At 43.2% G+C, this 20288-nt stretch overlaps 1 protein-coding gene across 1 annotated transcript in view; it reads left to right on the top strand.

Annotated features, from left to right (window-relative positions):
- eEF2 (eukaryotic translation elongation factor 2) overlaps positions 1–16990 on the top strand; it is an 18988-nt gene extending 1998 nt beyond the window's left edge. The window contains exons 2-9 of the mRNA XM_076211218.1: positions 2099–2313; positions 2487–2680; positions 3862–3998; positions 4314–4510; positions 14190–14325; positions 14645–15297; positions 15793–15892; positions 15990–16990. Coding sequence (XP_076067333.1) covers positions 2099–2313; positions 2487–2680; positions 3862–3998; positions 4314–4510; positions 14190–14325; positions 14645–15297; positions 15793–15892; positions 15990–16892 — 2535 coding nt within the window. The 3' untranslated portion in view covers positions 16893–16990. The remainder of the gene's footprint in view (positions 1–2098; positions 2314–2486; positions 2681–3861; positions 3999–4313; positions 4511–14189; positions 14326–14644; positions 15298–15792; positions 15893–15989) is intronic.
- Positions 16991–20288: the final 3298 nt, after the last annotated feature.

Raw genomic sequence — 20288 nt, 5'->3', positions numbered from 1 at the left:
AGCAGCTGGGCTTGCAGCATTGAGCCAGCCAGTCTGTGAATATCTCGAAGTAACCATCCGTAATTTTATTAATGAGTTGGTTTCCCAGACTGATGCAAAGCCCTTGTCTTGGGGATTGCAGCCCCCACTTAATGTCTTGCCAAAAATTCATATTGGTGAACCTGAAGAAAATGAACCACATTCAACAACCATATGTTGAAACAAGTGGCAAGATTCAGAAATGGGCTAAAAGATATAAGATTCAGAAATGGGCTAAAAGATAGGCAACACCTTGCCAGCTTTACACAGAAAACTTGGCTAACCTGTCTGGGACTTTGTGCAGAGATTTCGGCAATGGCAGCCGGATAGTATATTATCCTGCCATACAAATCCAGTTATTGGTTTCTCTTCTGGGATGATGTAATAGGTTACATGGTCATGGGAAGCCCAGTCACAACTTCTTCGACTACAAGTAATTTTGTTCCCAGCAGTATTCCTAAGTGTTGATTGCTATTAAATGTGTGAAGTAAAAGAACCTGTTCAACTCTTTCCTCTGTTCCTTTACTTGACCAGCACCCACAACCCCACCTCTCCCTGAAAAAGCAGTGTTCCATGAGAAACTAATTGTAGCCATGATGGGAGTACTATAAATTTCACACCTAGTTCCCCTTCCCAAAAAGTGCTATCAAACCACCCTCTCCCTGAAGAACCTAGTAAATTGCCACCATCCCCCATATTAGTTGAAATTAATCCTTAGTTGATGTAGGAACACTACCTTGGTACCAGTTCCACTGGAACATCAAACCCTTTCCATCTAGACTTCCCATTGCCCCCACTAACCCATTAATAAATGAACACAACAAATTCGGACATTCCTCTGTCCAACCTGATCATCCACCAAACAACTCTCGTAAGCTGAAGAACACTAGACACTAATGAAACTCCAATCTACATTGATACACAACCTAAATTGACCACCATGTCCTACCAACCTTAAGTTGCAACTGAGAAATGTGGATCCATTATCAAGAATACAGATCCAACAATCTATTTAATGATGCGAAATACATCCCTCAATAAATATGAAGATGGTTACCATGCTGTTTTGAGAATAGCTAACAATGTTGCTATTAACCCCTTCCATACGGTGCCGCACACGTAGGCGTCATGGACTTAGATCTCGGTGGCAGCAGCCAATGCCAGCCGTACGACGTGTCGTAATAATACTCGCATCATAAAATATAGTCACCGCTTATATTGATCGTTCTCTCTTCACCCGTGAATTCTGATAACCATAGAAAATGCGATTACAAAAGAATTAGAAAGAATGTCATTATGGAGGGGCGACTACAATATATATAATCAAGACGCCGATATGGCAGCCTCGCGAATACACTCGCTCCCCATGACGCCTACGTGTGCGGCACCGTATGGAAGGGGTTAATTTGCTGTAATTATGGGGCTCAAAATGCTAGTTGATATAGGAAAGACTTGCAGTGGAGCCCAGCAAGCATCTTCGGAATACCAGTTGATTTAATAGAAAATGGATAGTGGTGTTATTGATGTACAGTCCTGATTTGAAAGAAAATAGTTACTGGCACGAGTTAATTTGCAGTGCTTGTGGGGTTGAAAGTATTATAATACAAGTTAACTGGTGGTGTCAGGCTTAATTGTGTAGATAGTTCTATTTATTATATATTTCACTCGGAGAATGCTAGAATAGAAGCCTAGTGTTACTACCTTGGAGCCCTTAGTTTGGGATGGGGTGACACATGTTGGCTGGTTTCCAGGTCATGTAGATAGTGTTGATGCTTCCTGCAGGCATCTTGTGACGGCATGAAATGCAAAGATGGGAAAGGCAACAAATGGAAATTTGGATAGGTTTATCAAACATCTGTTGCTCTTGGTGTCTTGCAGGAAACCCATGGCTCCCAGATAACTAGCAATGGATGGAGTCAATTTGACTTTATCATATGATTTGGTTTGTAGGAGTAAAGATAACAAGTAATCATAGATTTCAATAGTACAGCAATGAATTTAGAATATTGTATAGGAATTTGTTTGGAGCAAAACTTTACTGTTGAAACGTTCCCATCATGTGAATTTTACATTCTTTCAGGTGAACTTCACGGTGGACGAGATCCGTGATCTCATGGACAAGAAGAAGAACATCCGTAACATGTCAGTTATTGCTCATGTGGATCACGGAAAATCAACACTGACCGACTCCCTGGTGTCTAAAGCAGGTATTATTGCGTCTTCGAGGGCAGGGGAAACGCGTTTCACAGACACCCGGAAGGATGAACAGGAACGATGCATTACCATCAAGTCAACGTAAGTGAAATATTAGGTTGATCAGACCTTTTCCTTTCATGATGATATTTTGTCTCGTTCGTATGATTTGGTTAAACCAGTTATTGATTTCAGCTAGACCCTGACTAAAGAATGAAAGAAAACTACATTGATAGATAAGAATGAGCCGACACTAATGCCTTCTTGTTGCACAGTGCTATCTCCATGTACTTCAAGTTGGGTGATGATAACATCAAGCAGATCAAGGGAACTGACCAGTGCCAGGAAGGGGAGAGTGGTTTCCTCATCAACCTGATCGATTCCCCAGGCCATGTAGATTTCTCTTCTGAAGTAACTGCAGCTTTGCGTGTCACTGATGGTGCACTGGTTGTAGTGGATTGTGTTTCAGGTAAGATTTGATCTATTGTGTTTGGGCTTTGACACTTTGTACTGGCTACTTCCCAATAAGGGGGAAGAAGCCCTAGGTGTATGGATAGGTAAATAGGGTATACATGTTCTGTTTAAAGAAGGGTGAACAGTATATGCATTAATATATCACTGGTAAAATCTCTTATGTTTGATATCTCAACCTCTTAATACAAATCAAATTCTTGCGTGCACACCTATGCAATATAGCATTAAAAAATTGTTAATTTTGTGAATTATGATGCATCAATGTAATGTGATTTTCTTGGCAGAAATCGATAAGATTCCTAAAACATTTAATAAATGAAGTCAGTGGTTGAATGGTATGCCATGTTTGTTTTGGTAGATGGAGGGGTCGAAGTAATGAAAGGATGATAAATTTGTCTATTCTAACCAAACCTAACCTATACATAGTAATTTGGTACCTCAAATTCTAAAAATCATCCATGTTGTCATCACGGATGCAGACTGCCTAATTATTATTGTACCTCGGGCAATTAACAGACAATGGCAGAGCCCCATATTCTCTCAAAGTCCAAGGACTATTGACTTTGTGGAGCTTATTAACATAGCCTGGATTTGAAACGCCTGGTCCACAATGTGAAAGCCATTGTCTGACAGTGACTGGACTGGATAGACATGGCATCTGGACAATGTCCTAGCAGTTTTGTTATATTTGCTTGTAGCAAGGTTTACTTATTCTTGCCAAGAAATCACATATTACGTTCATGTATTATAATTTATAAAATTATTTAATTTCCTAATGCTATATTGCATAGGTGTTCACAACTAAAGAGTACATCAGATGCCTAAAATGCAACACACTATTCGTGCTATAAAAGTTATTGCTGTGTGACTTGTTCTTTCACTTGTGATAAATGGAACATGATCAAACCAGTTCACAGAATTTGGGGGTCACTTAGCTACAGCTACAAAATGAACAGTGCTGGCATTGTTGTATCCACTTGTGCCTCACGAAGTATGGAAGTTAAATATTGATTGATTTTGGTGCCAGACAAGTAGTGGTAATATGCATGGAAATCAAATGGGGATAGGTTAATTATCATGTTTATAACTACATCTCTACATCAAAGGTTAAGTTAAAATTTGAATTTCTCCCCAGTGTTTGATTTGTGATTTCTATAAGTGGGAATTTGTCTTCAGGTGTTTGTGTGCAGACTGAAACTGTATTGCGTCAGGCCATTGCTGAGCGCATCAAGCCCGTCCTTTTCATGAACAAGATGGACCGAGCCCTATTGGAATTGCAGCTAGAGCAGGAAGAACTCTACCAAACCTTCCAGGTTAGGGTTGTACTTATTGAAAATGATTGTGGAGGATGATTGTGCTAAGATATTTTGATGCAGCGTCAGGAGACTGGGAAGGGTTGGGGGATCACTAAGTACAGTGGCTGGGCTGTGGATGTGCTGTCTTGCTGCATTGCTTCAGTCCCAGGCAGTGGGCACAAGACAGCGATCCTTTATTGGTGAGGAGCTAAGAGAGAAACGAAGGTGGTGGATGGAGTGTATGAATTTACCTCCATTGCATGGAAGATGCCATTGGTGTTGAATTTTTTAATTCTACCATTATTATTTACATTTTGTTTTGTTTTTTTGCAGCGTATTGTTGAGAATGTGAATGTGATCATTGCTACTTACAATGATGACACTGGTCCCATGGGTGAAATGCGAGTGGATCCCAGCAAGGGATCTGTTGGTTTTGGCTCGGGTCTTCATGGTTGGGCTTTCTCAGTCAAGGAGTTTGCTGACATTTATGCAAAGATCTTTGGTATTCCCTCCTCAAAACTGATGACCAAGTAAGTGAATGTTAACTGAATTGCTTTTTGGGAATCCAATTTCATAAAATCTTAGTTGGATATATATTTTAAAATCCTTCAACCCTCTCATCTTGGCATGACTTGGCTTCTACATAGCCTCGCATGAGTGCTTTTGAGAGGGAGAATAAATAGGAGTCTGCCTTCGGTGCATATCCTAGTGGATTTACACCCTCCTCTAAATTCTCCACAGTGTTTTGATATACAAGAATGTCAATCCTTTTCCTTAGGTTTTTCTTGCAGGAAGCCCACAGCTGCCAGGTAATTGGCAAACATCTGGTTGGGCCCATGAATTACTTGAGGAAGAGTGTTGTCTAGGGATTTTTGGTTTGGCATGTAGGATGGGTTCAGTGGCCTCTGGTAGTGTCTAGGCCCATGTGGGAACAGAAAATAAAGCTCTGAGAATTTGACTCGAATAAGTTTTGATGTGAGAAGCCCATTCTTAGTGTCCAATAAGGTATCCAAAAGTTGAAAGCTAATAAAATAGGCTTAGCAGATAATTTTGGAGGAAAGGGGTGAGTGAAACTCAAGTTTATCAAAGGGGGGAACTATGGTATGGGTAAGTGTGAATCCAAATTTATTACTCTTAGATGTTCATGAAACTAATATAACACTCTTGGAGGGAGTTGGAGAATGAATATTGCACCAGTCTACATGTACACACAGACCAACTGGCTAATATTGGGGTAGCAAGTCCCAAAACCAGCCTATATCAAATCTGTACCAAATCCATTAATCTGTGCCAAAAATTGGTATTTCAAGTTACTCCCTCAATTATCCTTCCATGCCACTTGCCACTACACTGGTACCTTTGCAACAACTATGTTCCTTTTCACATTTAATAGAACTGAATATGCTCACTGATCCACTAACATTTCCCTCCCTGAGGCATGCTAAGTACTTATACTACCTTGACATTACACCCATCTAACCAGGGTGCTTTAACCAACTTCTAGTTCTCTTCTAAGTTTCATTCTACAAGTATAATGATACAAACTAAACATCCCTATCATCTCTAGTCAACTCCCAGAAATGCACTGATCTTGCTGTATTGCCATACATTCATAAACATCAAGCTCTTGCCTCCAATTCCTTCCAAGATATTTTTCTAAGCTCTTTGAAACTTGCTCCCCTGTTCTCCTTCTATCCCCTTTATTCAGTATCCTGTTTCCCAGTTTCTCTTCTACCAGTAGTACTTTAATCTTTCTTACCTCTTCAATCCACCATACAGTACCTCAAGTTCCCACCATACCTTGCACCATACACCCCTTCTACATTTCACAGGCACAACTAATAGAAAACAATAAAAAATTGTTCCATCAGCATACTACTTGAAGATTTACAACAAACTACTACCTATACCATTTAAAATGTTTAAAGAAACGTGTACACACGCACATGACTAAAGCCCTTCAGGGGAGACTTCCAAACTCTATACTTCTAAGTCCCAGAAAGGCCCAGCCACACCTGACAAGAACCACACTACACAATCATGCACGCAAACAACACAACATACACTCTATAAAGGATTTGTGGGAAAACCCAGTTTCGGCTGTGGCCTTCCTTGGGGAGACGGGACTGCTCGGACAGACAGTCTAGGGAACGACAACAACAACCACACGACATGCCTCTGCTCAAGTACCTGTCATGAAGATGGTACCAACACAGAATAGGCCAGATCAAGGAATTAACCTCTGATTAAATGACACCAACATAGGCGTCATGAGGCGCAAGTATACGAGGATGCTGGTGTCAGCATCATGATCATATATATTTTGTAGATATAGCTTAGTGACCCCCGAATTCTGTGAAGTAGCTAGATCATGTTTTGTTAATTATTACTGAAGGAAAGAACGAGTAATACAGCAGTGACTATATTTTATAACTCGTAGTGTGATACATTGTACACAAGGCATCCAATGCTTACACAACTTGATGGCGCGGTTGGTAGAGTCCCAAACTGTCACTGCAGTGGTCCGGGTTCAAATCCTGCCCAGGGCTGAAAATGATTTCCGTAACACTGCGCTTTGAGTAGTTACTCCAACTCTCATGGGCGGGGAGTTGGGGGTGTGTGTGCATGTAAGGTCAAAGCATTACCCATAGATCACTCATACGGATTCTGAGCTCTCTTCCGGGAAATAGCTGTTGATCAAGAGTCCAACACGTGATCCAAAGACCAAAGTGAACTAAGGAGAATTCGACTCTCATTGAAGAGCTGCCCTAAATACAATCACCACTGATGCACAGAACACCTCGCATTAGTGCCCCATACCGACTGTCCGCAGCTAAATGCTTAATCTCTTAGGGGAAGCACTGCCAATTAGTGGGTAACTTTACATTATAATTGTGTATTCCCTTTGTAACTTTAGTATAAAATCCCTAAGTTTCATTGAAACACTGAAAAAAGATCCTGATTAGAGCTCAACTATTTTTCAACATGGAAAGGGGGTTGGGAGATAGGGTTGATGAAAGAGTAATAGGATAGTTTGGACACATGGAGAGAATGAGTGAAGAAAGACTAGTAAAAGAGGTATGGAAGGCAGATGTGGAGGGAGTGAACATGAGGGGATGTCCTAGGATGAGGTGGATGGATGGGGTGAAGGGGGCTTTGGGAAAGAGGGGAATGTCTGTTGAGGAAGGATGGGAGAGGACAGAAGACGGGTGAATGGAGAATAGTTGTATATGGATGATGTGATGCATGAGGTGGAATGGGTGGGGGGATGAGGTAGTATGTGTGAGCAAAATTTGATGCAGCCCGGGGGGATTTCTCCCCGTCTTCTCCTTTTATGCAATGGGGGGACGGAGAGGGGGGTCGCCGATTAAATGAAGCGGCCTTGCTGTGTCTTGTGACACTGGTTCTGACCCAGGGCAGTGATCAAGGTGCAGAGATGACCCGTCATCTAGGAGGTGCTAAGATAAGAGGGAGGGTGGAGGGGTGTGGAGTGTATTCAGGGATGGAATTGGTGGGAATGATTGCCTTTTCCTTTTTGGCTACCTCCCTTGTAAGGGGGGAAAAAGCCTTGGTGTATGATGTATTTTTCAACTTGCCATTTTAAAAATCAGTGTGGATACAATAGATACCAGTGGCTTAATTTTGATCAAGGAATATTTCAATTATTAAATGACATTCAAAAAAAAGAAAGAAAACTTTCCAGAAAAAAATCCCAGGATAGTCTTAGGTATTTTGTCTATGAAAAAAAAAAATTTTTTCCTTTCCATGGATGGTATACGATCCCTTGAAAAATAGTAGCTTGAAATGTCCACTTGTTTCGAGATGACCAGTTTCCTGTTGGTGAACGAGTTTCATGAGATTTGCAAGCTGTGTATAATTTAACACAGGATAGCAAGTTAAGTCCAGGATATTATTCACTGGCAGGTGAGGATATCGGAGGTAGTCTGGTTAGGAGCCTCCTGCCTCGTGATGCTGACTTTAAATTTCTTTGACTCTTTCTTTGGCGTTTTCCTTTTTGCCTTTGGATGGCTAGTCCTAAGTGTGCTGAGAAGGTCCAAGGCCAAGGTGAATAAGCAAACATGTTGATGTAGCCAAAATTGTGGTTTAGAATAGAGCAGCTGCAAATATTACTAGTTTTGGTCCACTGTCCTTGGTCTTCAAACCACGGATATGAGTGTAAACTTTCTTTAATGTTCGGAGTGCGACTTTTTAGGCATCCCACCAACACTCGGTGATTGTGTGCCATTTCTTTTGGGCCAGTCCCCATAAAACCATGAATTGATGCCCTTAGAGCAGAAATCGTGCAGCTGTGGTGACTTGTCTGAGGAACAGGCATGATATTCTTCAGATATAAATCTGAATTCAGGGTTTTTTCTTTTCTTGACAAAGATCTCAATTTTGTCATTAATTCCCGATCATAATAAACGATCCTGTTAAAAAATGTTTTGTCGAATAATTTTTGGTTGGTGTGAAGCTTTGGGCAATTCGTAAGTCGGCTGTATCTGTGTGCAAGTGCTTTTTGTGCTGGCCCACAAATGTAATATTGCGTGGTGTGGTGCACACGTGTACATATAGCAAGGTTGGCTGTGGTAGATTTGATTATTGGCTGAATTATATCGTTAGCAACATCAATGCAACGGTTTGCATGTGTTTTAATAGGGACTCTGCCTAGGCCCGCGACCCCTTGGACCCCCGGCCAATGTATATATTTTTTTGGTTATCCCCAGTATCATGCCTGCATTTCTCATTGCTCCTACAGATTGATTTTCATTATCAGTGATAGCTTTATTATACATACATATACCAAGGCTTTTTTCCCCCTTCCAAGGGAGGTAGCCAAAAAGAGAGAGGCATAAAAACACTCCCACCCATTTCATCCCTAAATACACTCCACACCCCTCCCACCCTTCCTCTCATCTGAGCACCTCCTGGATGACGGGCCATCCCTGCACCCTGCCCACCGCCCTGGGTCAGAAGCAGTGTCGCAAGACACAGTACATCCACAGCAAGGCCGCTTCATTTAATCGGCGACCCCCCCTCTCCGTCCCCCTTTGCATATAAGGCGAGGACGGGGAGAAATCCCTTCGGGCTGCGTCAAAATTTACTCGCACATACTACCCCCCCACCCCCCGCCCATTCCTCCTCATGCAGTCACAACATCATCCATATACAACCATTCTCCACTCACCTCTGTCTTCCGTCCTCTCCCTTCCTTCCTCAACAGACATTCCCCTCTTCCCCAAAGCCCCCTTCACCCCATCCATCCACCTCATCCCCCCTTCACCCCATCCATCCACCTCATCCTAGGACGTCCCCTCATGTTCACTCCCTCCACATCTGCCTTCCATACCTCTTTTACTAGTCTTTCTTCACTCATTCTTTCCATGTGTCCAAACCATCCTAATATTCTTTCATCAACCCTATCTCCCAAATCCTTTTTCACCCCTGTTCTCCTCCTCACCTCCTCATTTCTCACACTATCCAGCCTAGTAACCCCCACCATACTTCTCAGACACCTCATCTCAAACACATTCAAACTCCTTCTCTCTTCTTCTCTTATGTTCCACGTTTCTGCCCCATACAGTGCTGTTGGCACAATCACTCCTTCATACAGTCTCCTCTTCGCATCCATTCCCAAATGTCTATTCCTCATTACACTCTTTAATCCACCAAGGCATTTACTCGCTTCTCTCAATCTACATTCTACCTCCACCTTCACTCCACCTTTTCCTGCTACACTTGCACCCAAGTATCTAAAACTATCCACTTCCTCCAGTCGCTCTCCCTTAATGTTCACTTCCAGTCTACTGCCACTTTCACCCCTTGTACATCTCATCACCTTACTTTTACCCACATTTATCTTTAGCTTTCTTCTATCACATACTCTCCCAAACTCTGCCACCAACTTCCTCAATCCCTCCTCCGACCCTGCCACAAGCGCAGTGTCGTCCGCAAACAACAGCTGGCTCACCTCCCACGTTTCTCCATTTTCTTTAACCATCTCCAATCCCTGACTCACTACCCTAGCATTCACCTCATGCACCACCCCATCCATGTATAAGTTGAACAGCCAGGGCGACATAACGCATCCTTGACGAAGTCCCACCTTTACTTCAAACCACTCACACTCTCCATTTCTAATTCTAACACATGCTCTACTACTCTCATACAAACTCTTGACAGCTCCCAGAAGCTTTCCTCCTATCCCATAAATCTGCATAACCTCCCACAGTGCCTTTCTGTCTACCCTATCATAAGCCTTTTCCAGATCCATAAAAGCCCAAAAAACATCCTTCCCCTTTCCTATAGCTTTCTCACATATGTCTTACCACAAAGATCTGATCTACACAACCTCTACCCGTCCTAAATCCACACTGTTCCTCACCAATTACTCCTTCTGTTCCTCTCCTAATCCTCTCAATTAAGATCCTCCCATAAGCCTTCCCTACTACACTCAACAGGCTAATCCCTCTGAAATTACTACATTCACATTTGTCCCCTTTTCCCTTGTAAAGAGGAACTATACAGGCACTACTCCAGTCCTCCGGTACTCTACCCTCTCTCCAGCAAACATTAAATAACCTCACCAACCAGTCCACCATCACTGAACCTCCCTTTTTCAGACATTCTGCATGACATCCATCCAGACCAGGTGCCTTACCTGCTTTCATCATCTTTACAACTGCCTTCACCTCATCCTTCCTTATTTCTCCTCCATTCTCCTCACTCATCACTCTCATTTTCTTCGCATTTCCCACTGCAGCTATCTTTCCTTCCCTATCCTCCTTCACATTCAGCAATTCCCTAAAATATTCTGCCCATCTTCCCCTCACTGCCATCTCTTCCATTATCAACTCTCCATCTGTACCTTTTACCTTTTCTTCCCTACTTGATTCGCCTCCTCTTCCTCTCTTAATTTCTTTCCAAAACATCTTTTTATTACTTTCAAAATTTTCTGTCATACTCCTACCCCATTTCACATCTGCTCTCCTCTTTGCCTCCTTTACCTTTTGCTTTGCTTCTCTTTTCTTTTCTTTGTACGTCTCGTATGACTCCCCTGTCCTCTTTTGTAACCAATCTGTGAATGCTCGCTTCTTCTCTTCTACAACCTTCTTTGTTTCCTCATCCCACCATTCACTACCCTTTCTTCTATTTCCCCCTGTCCTTCTTGTTCCACACACCATCCTTGGACACTTCAAGACTCCCTCCTTGAACCATCCCCATTCCTCCTCCACACCCATCTCTGCTCTATCCTTTACTCCCTCCCACTCCTCCTTCATCTTCTTTTCGTACTCCTTCTCCTTTTCCTTTTCATTCAAGGAGTTCACTCTAAGAACCTCCCTACCTTTTGTCCCTTTCCTCCTCCATCTATCCTCCACTCTCAGCTTACCTTCCTCCAAAAAATGATCTGATATTCCCCCACCCTCTCCCCTTAGCACATGTACATCCTTAACTCTTCCTATCATAATCCTATTTACCACTACATAATCCATTAGTGCTCTATCTACCACCCTTCCCTCCACCACCCTCTCCCATGTGTACTTATGCTTGACTTTCTTCTGAAACACTATTTGCTATCAACAACTCTTTCTAGACACATTTCCACCATCAACTCTCCACTACGATTCTTTCCTGGAACTCCACACTTCCCAACCACTCCATCGATTGGACCATTTCCCACCCTAGCATTAAGGTCTCCCAGTACTATTACATTGACATTTCTTCCTAAACCCTCTATGCACTCATTTAAATCTATCCAAAAGGCCTCCCTTTCTTCCATGCTTTTCTCAGTGCGGCCCATATGCACTTACAAAGACTCACATCTCCTTTCCCAGTTTCACCTTCATGCACTCATTTAAATCTATCCAAAAGGCCTCCCTTTCTTCCATGCTCTTCTCACTGCGCGGCCCATATGCACTTACAAAGACCCACATCTCCTTTCCCAGTTTCACCTTCATCCACATTATCCTTGAGGAAACCTCCTTCCACTCCACTACCCTTTTACCTATCTCCTCACTTACTAGAATAGCCACCCCTTCCCTCCCTCGCCCTCTCTTCACTCCTGATAACCTCCCACTTACACTCCCAAACTTACACTCACCCTTCCCTTTCAACTTAGTTTCACTCAAAGCCAACACATCCAACTTTCTTCTCACAAACATACTACCTATCTCTTCCCTTTTACTCTCATCTGTACCACATCCACGCACATTAAAAGACCCAAACCTTAGGGTGCTGGCCCGAGGCCCTCCAGCACCCCTTATGCCTTTCCTTTGCTTTTTAGGAATCTGCCCCTTGGGGCTACAGGGAGAAGGATGCCTAGTCCCTCTCCCCGTCCCTTTCTTCTCGCCTCTTACGATCCAAGTGGGAAACTTGGTGGCAGTATTCTTTTCCCCCAACACAGGGAAATCCCCCATCACAGAAAGAGAATACTCAGAGAAATGGTACAGGACAGCAACAAGGGGTTGGGGGACAGCATAACGGAGGGACAGTCGTAGTATAAAAGTGTCATCATTTCTCTATGAACAGAATTTCTTCTATCATAGACAAAATGATGTGTGGCTCTGGTCCGTAGGGGCGCCCCATATAGACCCTAAAGTATCGACTGCATGCTACTTTGCCACAATAACAAGCAGCCAATACCCCAGATGTTGTCAGATTCTTGGCTGCAAGACTGCTGTACTTGTTTTCTTTCCAATTATGACCGAGTTTTCTGAGATTGGAGCAGTCTGCTTGCAACATGATTTGTGCATCAATACTTCATGTGGTCCATGGCATCATTTAGTCCACATACTGCATTACAAGTGTCTCGATTACCAATGAAGGTTGTATATTGGAAGATGTACTTATGGATCTAGACCATAACCTCAATGCTACTTCTGCCTTCTGTTAATGCTTGTGACAGACATCTTTGTATCTATCAAACCATGCAGTCGTTTTTTCCGAGTTACTTTTCCTTGGCAATGGAAACAACAAAATTACAAACTACATCAGTCAGTGACAGGTCTAGTTTAGTCAACAAGGACATGAGAAGTGGCTTCTTTGCTACCATGTTCCTTCAGTTTCAGTGAGTTGTGACTAGTGACAAGCCACGTGGCCTGAAGTGTGTGGGACCTTTTACCCTTTAAATGCAGAAGGAATTGTGGTATCAAGATGATGTTTTCACAAAACTTGGCAGATATCGGGTAATTAAACAAAAAATATACACAGACGCTTCTCTACTTGCGTTCATTCGTTTTAACTGACTGTAAAGAAAATTTGTAAAAAAAAAAAAAAGAAAAAGAATTTTTTAGTTTAGTGCTCTCCGTAGTACGAGACGTTCAAACGATACGAACGATAACGCATGACGCTGCATCCATTGTTTACATGGCACAAACGACAGACTGAACGTCCTCCTCCTCCTCCTCCTCCTCCTCCTCCTCCTCCTCCTCCTCCCCCTCCCCTCCCTCCTCCTCCTCCTCCTCCTCCTCCTCCTCCCCCTCCTCCTCCTCCTCCTCCTCCCTCCTCCTCCTCCTCCTCCTCCTCCTCCTCCTCCTCCTCCTCCTCCTCCCCCTCCCTCCTCCTCCTCCTCCTCCTCCTCCTCCCCTCCCTCCTCCTCCTCCCCTCCCTCCTCCTCCTCCTCCTCCTCCTCCTCCTCTGCCTCCTCCCCCTTCCTCCTCCTCCTCTGCCTCCTCCCCCTTCCTCCTCCTCCTCTGCCTCCTCCCCCTTCCTCCTCCTCCTCTGCCTCCTCCCCCTTCCTCCTCTGCCTCCTCCTCCACCATCTCACTTTATGTTGCTTGAATTTAATTTATTTGAAATTAATGTTATTATTTTACAATGTTATGTTTATAATTAATGATTTAGGGGTGTTTTATAAGATACGGTAATAGAATTTATGGACGTATAGTACATTATGAATGGTCATACATTACTGGAACGTACAGTAACAACTTGTGTTCATTTTCACGTTATGTTCGGCCATTCGGAACGTAACTAAAACGTAAGTTGAGGAGTGTCTGTAGATTTTATTATATTTTTCTGACTCTCCTCAAGTGACTTGTGGTACCATCTGGAAGCAGCTGATTTCCTGGCCATGGGTCTTCTGCATTAGAGACCAGGGGCAATGAATTGATTGATTGATTACTAGGAACTCATGAGCCATTTGTAAGAGTAGAATTGGTGTAGTTTTAAATGGTTTGGAACCACTCTATAAGGATTTGTTCCTTTCAGACTCTGGGGTGAGAACTTCTTCAACAAGAAGACCAAGAAGTGGTCTACTACAAAGGCTCCAGACAATGAACGTGCTTTCATTATGTACATCTTGGATCCCATCTTTAAACTCTTTGATGCCATCATGAACTTCAAGGTTAGTCCAAAGAAGATTGTATTGGAATGAATGATAAGTAACTAGTTTCGGGTGAAATTTAGGTAAAGGTCGCTTCTTATTGCCACGAGCCAGGATGTATTCCTGTCTGGTCTTCCCAAAAGAAGTAGAGAAATATTTGTCTGTAATCTTAGGCTGTAGCAATTGATCAGTTCTTGATTATGGACCAGACATTGACAGTGCAAATGGTTCTTGTGTATTTAGTGGTTAAGTTGGGTATAATGATACATGGGCTAACTGAAAATAAAGGTTTTAAAATGGCATGGTACCAATTCTTAATGGTGCTCTCATATATTTACAGAAAGATGAAACCCAGAAGCTCTTGGACACCCTCCAGATCAAGCTTGGTGTTGATGACAGGGAGAAAGAAGGCAAGCCTTTGCTCAAGGTTGTTATGAGGACGTGGCTTCCAGCTGGTGACACCCTCTTCCACATGATCACACTCCACTTGCCATCACCAGTAACTGCCCAGAAGTACAGGGCAGAGATGTTGTATGAAGGCCCTGCTGATGATGCTGCATGCATGGGCGTCAAGAACTGTGACTCAGATGCACCTCTTATGATGTACGTGTCTAAAATGGTACCCACATCTGACAAGGGCAGGTTCTATGCCTTTGGACGTGTGTTCTCTGGCAAGGTAGGAACTGGTCAGAAGGTGCGCATCATGGGACCCAACTTTGTCCCAGGCAAGAAGGAAGATTTGTATGAGAAGGCCATCCAGCGAACAATCCTCATGATGGGTCGCTTTGTGGAAGCCATTGAGGATGTTCCAGCAGGTAACATCTGTGGTCTGGTTGGTGTTGATCAGTATCTGGTCAAGACTGGTACCATCACTACATTCAAGGATGCACACAACATGAAGGTTATGAAGTTCTCCGTCTCTCCTGTTGTGCGTGTGGCTGTTGAACCCAAGAATCCATCTGATCTGCCCAAGCTTGTGGAAGGTCTTAAGAGGTGAGTCAAGATGTATGGTATAGGGTAAAGGATCTTGAGGGGCTGAAAGTTTTAGTGAGATTGTTGGTTAGGGACTGGAGTGCATGGTTTAAATTGAAGGGGGTGTACAGTGGATGTATTGCCACTTCTTATTGCCACGAGCCAGGATATATTCCTGTCTGGTCTTCCCAAAAGAAGTAGAGAAATATTGGTCTGTAATCCTTGGCTGTAGCACTTGTACAGTTCATGATTATGGATCAGACATAGTGCTTAGATTCATATGTAGTATTTAGTGCTTAAGTTGGCTATAATGATGCTTGGGCTAACTCTTAAAAGTGAAGGTTTAAATAGTGTGAAGGTAGTAGGGAAAACAACAGGGAGGATGAGTGGTATGGATTAAGGGTGGATGTATGCTATGACTAGGACACTCCCTTTTCAAGGGTGAAAAATGATAAATGCATTAAATGTATGCAACATTCATTTGTATGGATTTTTATTGTATGACATAATTTCCAGGTTGGCCAAGTCTGATCCCATGGTACAGTGCATCATTGAAGAGTCTGGTGAACACATTGTTGCTGGTGCTGGAGAGTTGCATCTTGAGATTTGTTTGAAGGTATGCTGGAATTAATTTTATTGAATGCTATTTGTATGTTTTATGTTTGAGGCCTGTTGTTTTTAATGATTGTATTTAACTTTATACCATATTTCAGGATCTGGAGGAGGACCATGCCTGTATTCCATTGAAGAAGACTGACCCAGTTGTGTCATACAGGGAAACTGTTTCAGCAGAATCATCAGAAACTTGTCTTTCAAAGTCTCCCAACAAGCATAACCGTCTCTACATGAGGGCTGTTCCTATGCCTGATGGTCTAGCAGAAGATATTGAAGATAACAAGGTTACTCCACGTGATGACCCCAAGACCCGCAAGAACTTCCTATGTGAAAACCACGGCTTTGATGCTACTGATGCCATGAAGATCTGGTGTTTCGGTCCAGAGTCAACTGGTGCCAACATCATGGTGGACACCACCAAGGGTGTTCAGTACCTTAACGAGATCAAGGACTCCTGTGTTGCTGGCTTCCAGTGGGCTACCAAGGAAGGTGTCCTCTGTGACGAGAACATGCGATCTGTCCGTTTCAACTTGATGGATGTTACCCTCCATGCTGATGCTATCCATCGTGGTGGTGGCCAGATCATTCCAACCACAAGGCGTGTTCTGTATGCCTGTGTACTCACAGCTCAGCCAAGGTTGCAGGAGCCTGTTTACTTGTGTGAGATCCAGTGCCCTGAAAATGCTGTTGGAGGTATTTATGGTGTGCTCAATAGGCGTCGTGGTGTTGTGTTTGAGGAAATGCAGGTGGCTGGTACGCCCATGTTTGTGGTAAAGGCTCACTTGCCCGTAAACGAATCCTTTGGCTTTACAGCTGACTTGCGTTCCAACACTGGTGGGCAAGCCTTCCCACAGTGTGTGTTTGACCATTGGCAGGAGATGCCCGGAGATCCTTTGGAGGGCACCAGCTCCAAGCCTCATTTAATTGTTATTGAAACTAGGAAGAGGAAGGGCCTGAAGGAAGGCATTCCAGAACTTTCCAACTATCTGGACAAATTGTAATCACAAATATATGCACCATCTAATAGGCTAAGGCTTTATCTACAATACTAAGTTAATGTGATTACACAATAAAGAGGGACGGAGTATATGAACTAAAAGGTATTTTACTCTCCTTTTGTACTTGTTAGTAGGCATTAGTCCAAAATAGACTGGTTTCTGAACATATATACTAGGGGTTGAAGTACTACCCACAGCAATAGAGTAGATTGCTGAAGTCTAGGGCATGGAATGGAAATGTCAACATGTGGTTAAGGTAAGGGAATGTAGCAGGGACAGAATGTTGAGGTCAATTGGATAAGTGGAAAGAAGACGCATAAAGTATGGAAACCTTCCATACTTGAAGCTTGAAGGATTTTGTGCTCGGCTGCAGTCTTGCTTCAAGAGTGGTTGGAGGCTCCCAGCAACTATAATTTGAGAAAGATGGGCTTACTGGCAGTGAAAGGATGGATGGTGTCCACTGCCCTGTATCAAGCAATACAGCAAGAAATGTTCCACAGGTGACGCCTGTTTTCCATAGCTTAATTCTGAAAAAGATTGAGAAATCCCTTCAGGCAGTGTCAATATTTCCCACCCTTGCATCACAGCATCACCAAAATGCCACCATTCTTCATACACTCCAATCTCCTAGCTCAACAGACCTTTCCCCACTTTTCCAATACCCCTTTCACTCCATCCATCATGTCCTCAGTCATTCCCTCAAATTTACTCCATTCATTTAAGCTTTCCATTCCATTTACCGACTTTCTTCACTCATTCCATGTGTCCAAACCATTCCAATAATTTTATCAACCCTATCTGCCTTCTTTTCCATGCCAGGTCTCCTCACCTAATCTCTCACTGTCCAACCTTGTAACCCCTACCATATTTAATTTCGTATGGTTAAACTTTTACTCTGCCTCTTTAATTCCGTGTAGTGCCATTGGCACAATCGCCCCTTCATGAAGTCTCCTTTGCATCCATTCCTAAATGCCTATTTCTCATGACACTAATCCCCCAAGGCATTTTTCTTGTTTCTCATTCTACAATTTCTGCCACTCCCATTCCTACCACATTCAATCCCAAATACCTAAAGCTATCCACTTCCTGCCATCTCCCCTTATACATCTCGTCACCCTTTACCCACATATACCTTCAACTTTTCTCTAACCCTGCCACAAGCAGTGTTGTCAGCAAACTACTAGCTCGCCTCCCATTTTTGTCCATTTTCTTTAACAATCTCCAATCCTTTGCTTTTACCTCCCACACCCCATCCATGTACATGTTGAACAGCCAAGATGACTTTACAAATCCCTTATACTTAGCCTCAAATTCACTTATAATTCCAATTTGTTTATACTGTACCTTTTTCCAACTACGGTATAGATTTGAATTAATATATTGTTCCAGTTTGGGTTGTATTCTCCAGGTGCATCTTTATAGAAAACTTGATCTTCACATCTTTCATACATTACAAAGGTGGAACATGACAGGAGACCTTTTGGTCCATAACTAGGTCAGATGTGGAAGAAATATACATGTACCAAGGTTTTTTCCCCCTTACAAGGGAGGTAGCCAATCCCTAAATACACTCCACCCCACTCCACCTTCCCTTTTATCTTAGCACCTCCTGGATGATGGGTCATCCCTGCAACTTGTCCACTGCCCTGGGTCAGAGGCAGTGTCGTAAGATACAGCACATCCACAGCAAGGCCGCTTCATTAAATCGGCGACCCCCTATGCAGAAAAGGAGATGGGGAGAAATCCCTCACCCCCCACCCCCCCACCCATTCCACCTCATGCATCAAATCCATATACAACCATTCTCCATTCAACCCTGTCTTCTGTCCTCTCCCGTCCATCCTCAACAGACATTCCCCTCTTCCTCAAAGCCCCCTTCACCCCATCCATCCATCTCATTCTAGGATGTCCCCTCATGTTCACTTCCTCCACATCTGCCTTCCATACCTCTTTTACTAGTCTTTCTTCATTCTTTCCATGTGTCTAAAACATCCTCATACTCCCAACTCCCTTACCACCTCTGTTCTCACCACCTCATTTCTCACTCTATCCAGCCTAGTAACCCCCATCATACTTCTCGGACATCTCATCTCAAACACATTCAAACTCCTCTCTTCCTCTTATGTTCCATGTTTCTGCCCCATACAGTACTGTTGGCAAATCACACCTTCATACAGTCTCCTCTTAGCCTCCATTCCCAAATGTCTAATAATCATTACACTTTTTAATCCACCAAGACATTTACTCGCTTCTCAATCTACATTCTACCTCCATTCCACCCTTTCCTGCCACATTTGCACCCAAGTATCTAAAACTATACACTTCCTCCAGTTGCTCTCCCTTAATGATCGCTTCCAGTCTGCTGCCACTTTCACCCCATGTACATCTCATCACCTTACTTTTACCCACATTCATCTTCAACTTTCTTCTTTCACACACTCCCAAACTGTCACCAACTTCCTCAATCCCTCCTCTGATCCTGCTACAAGCGCAGTGTCATCTGCAAACAACAGCTGGCTCACCTCCCACTTTTCTCCATTTTCTTTAACCATCTCCAATCCCTGACCCACCACCCTTGCATTTACCTCTTGCACCACCCCATCCATGTATAAGTTGAACAGCTAGGGTGACATAACACATCCCTGACGAAGTCCCACCTTTACTTTGTACCACTCCATTTCTAATCCTGACACATGCTCTACTACTCTCGTAAAAACTCTCGACAGCTCTTAGAAGCTTTCCTCCTATCACGTATATCTACAAAACCTACCACAGTGCCCTCCTGTCTACCCTGTCATAAGCCTTTTCCAGATCCATAAAAGCCCAAAAAATATTCTTACCTTTTCCTATAGCTTTCTCACATATGTCTTAGCACAAAAATCTGATCTACACAACCTCTGTCCTAAATCCACACTGTTCCTCACCAATTACTCTCTTCCTCTCCTAATCCTCTCGATCGAGATCCTCCCATAAACCTTCCCAACTAGACTTAAAAAGCTAATCCCTCTGAAACTATTACACTCACACTTGTCCCCTTTTCCCTTGTAAAGTGGAACTAAACAGGCACTCCTCCAGTCCTTCGGCACTCTTCCCTCTCTCCAGCACACATTAAATAACCTCACCAGCCAGTCCACCATCACTGTACCTCTTTTTTTTTTTAAGACATTCTGCATGGCATCCATCCAGACCAGGTGCCTTACCTGCTTTCATCATCTTTACAACTGCCTTCACTTCATCCTTCCTTATTTCTCCTCCATTTTCTTTATCACAGTCATTTCCTTAGCACTTCCCACTGCAACTCTCCCTCCCTATCCTCCTTCAAATTAAGCAATTCCCTAAAGTATTCTGCCCATCTTCCCCTTACTGCCTTCTCTTCCATCATCATCTCTCCATCTGCAC

This window comes from Oratosquilla oratoria, chromosome 28 (assembly GCF_046742065.1).
Source record: "Oratosquilla oratoria isolate Oo_2021 chromosome 28, ASM4674206v1, whole genome shotgun sequence".
Lineage (NCBI taxonomy): Eukaryota > Metazoa > Arthropoda > Malacostraca > Stomatopoda > Squillidae > Oratosquilla > Oratosquilla oratoria.
The sequence above is the reverse complement of the archived record's forward strand: the minus strand, read 5'-3'. Positions and strand labels throughout refer to the sequence as shown.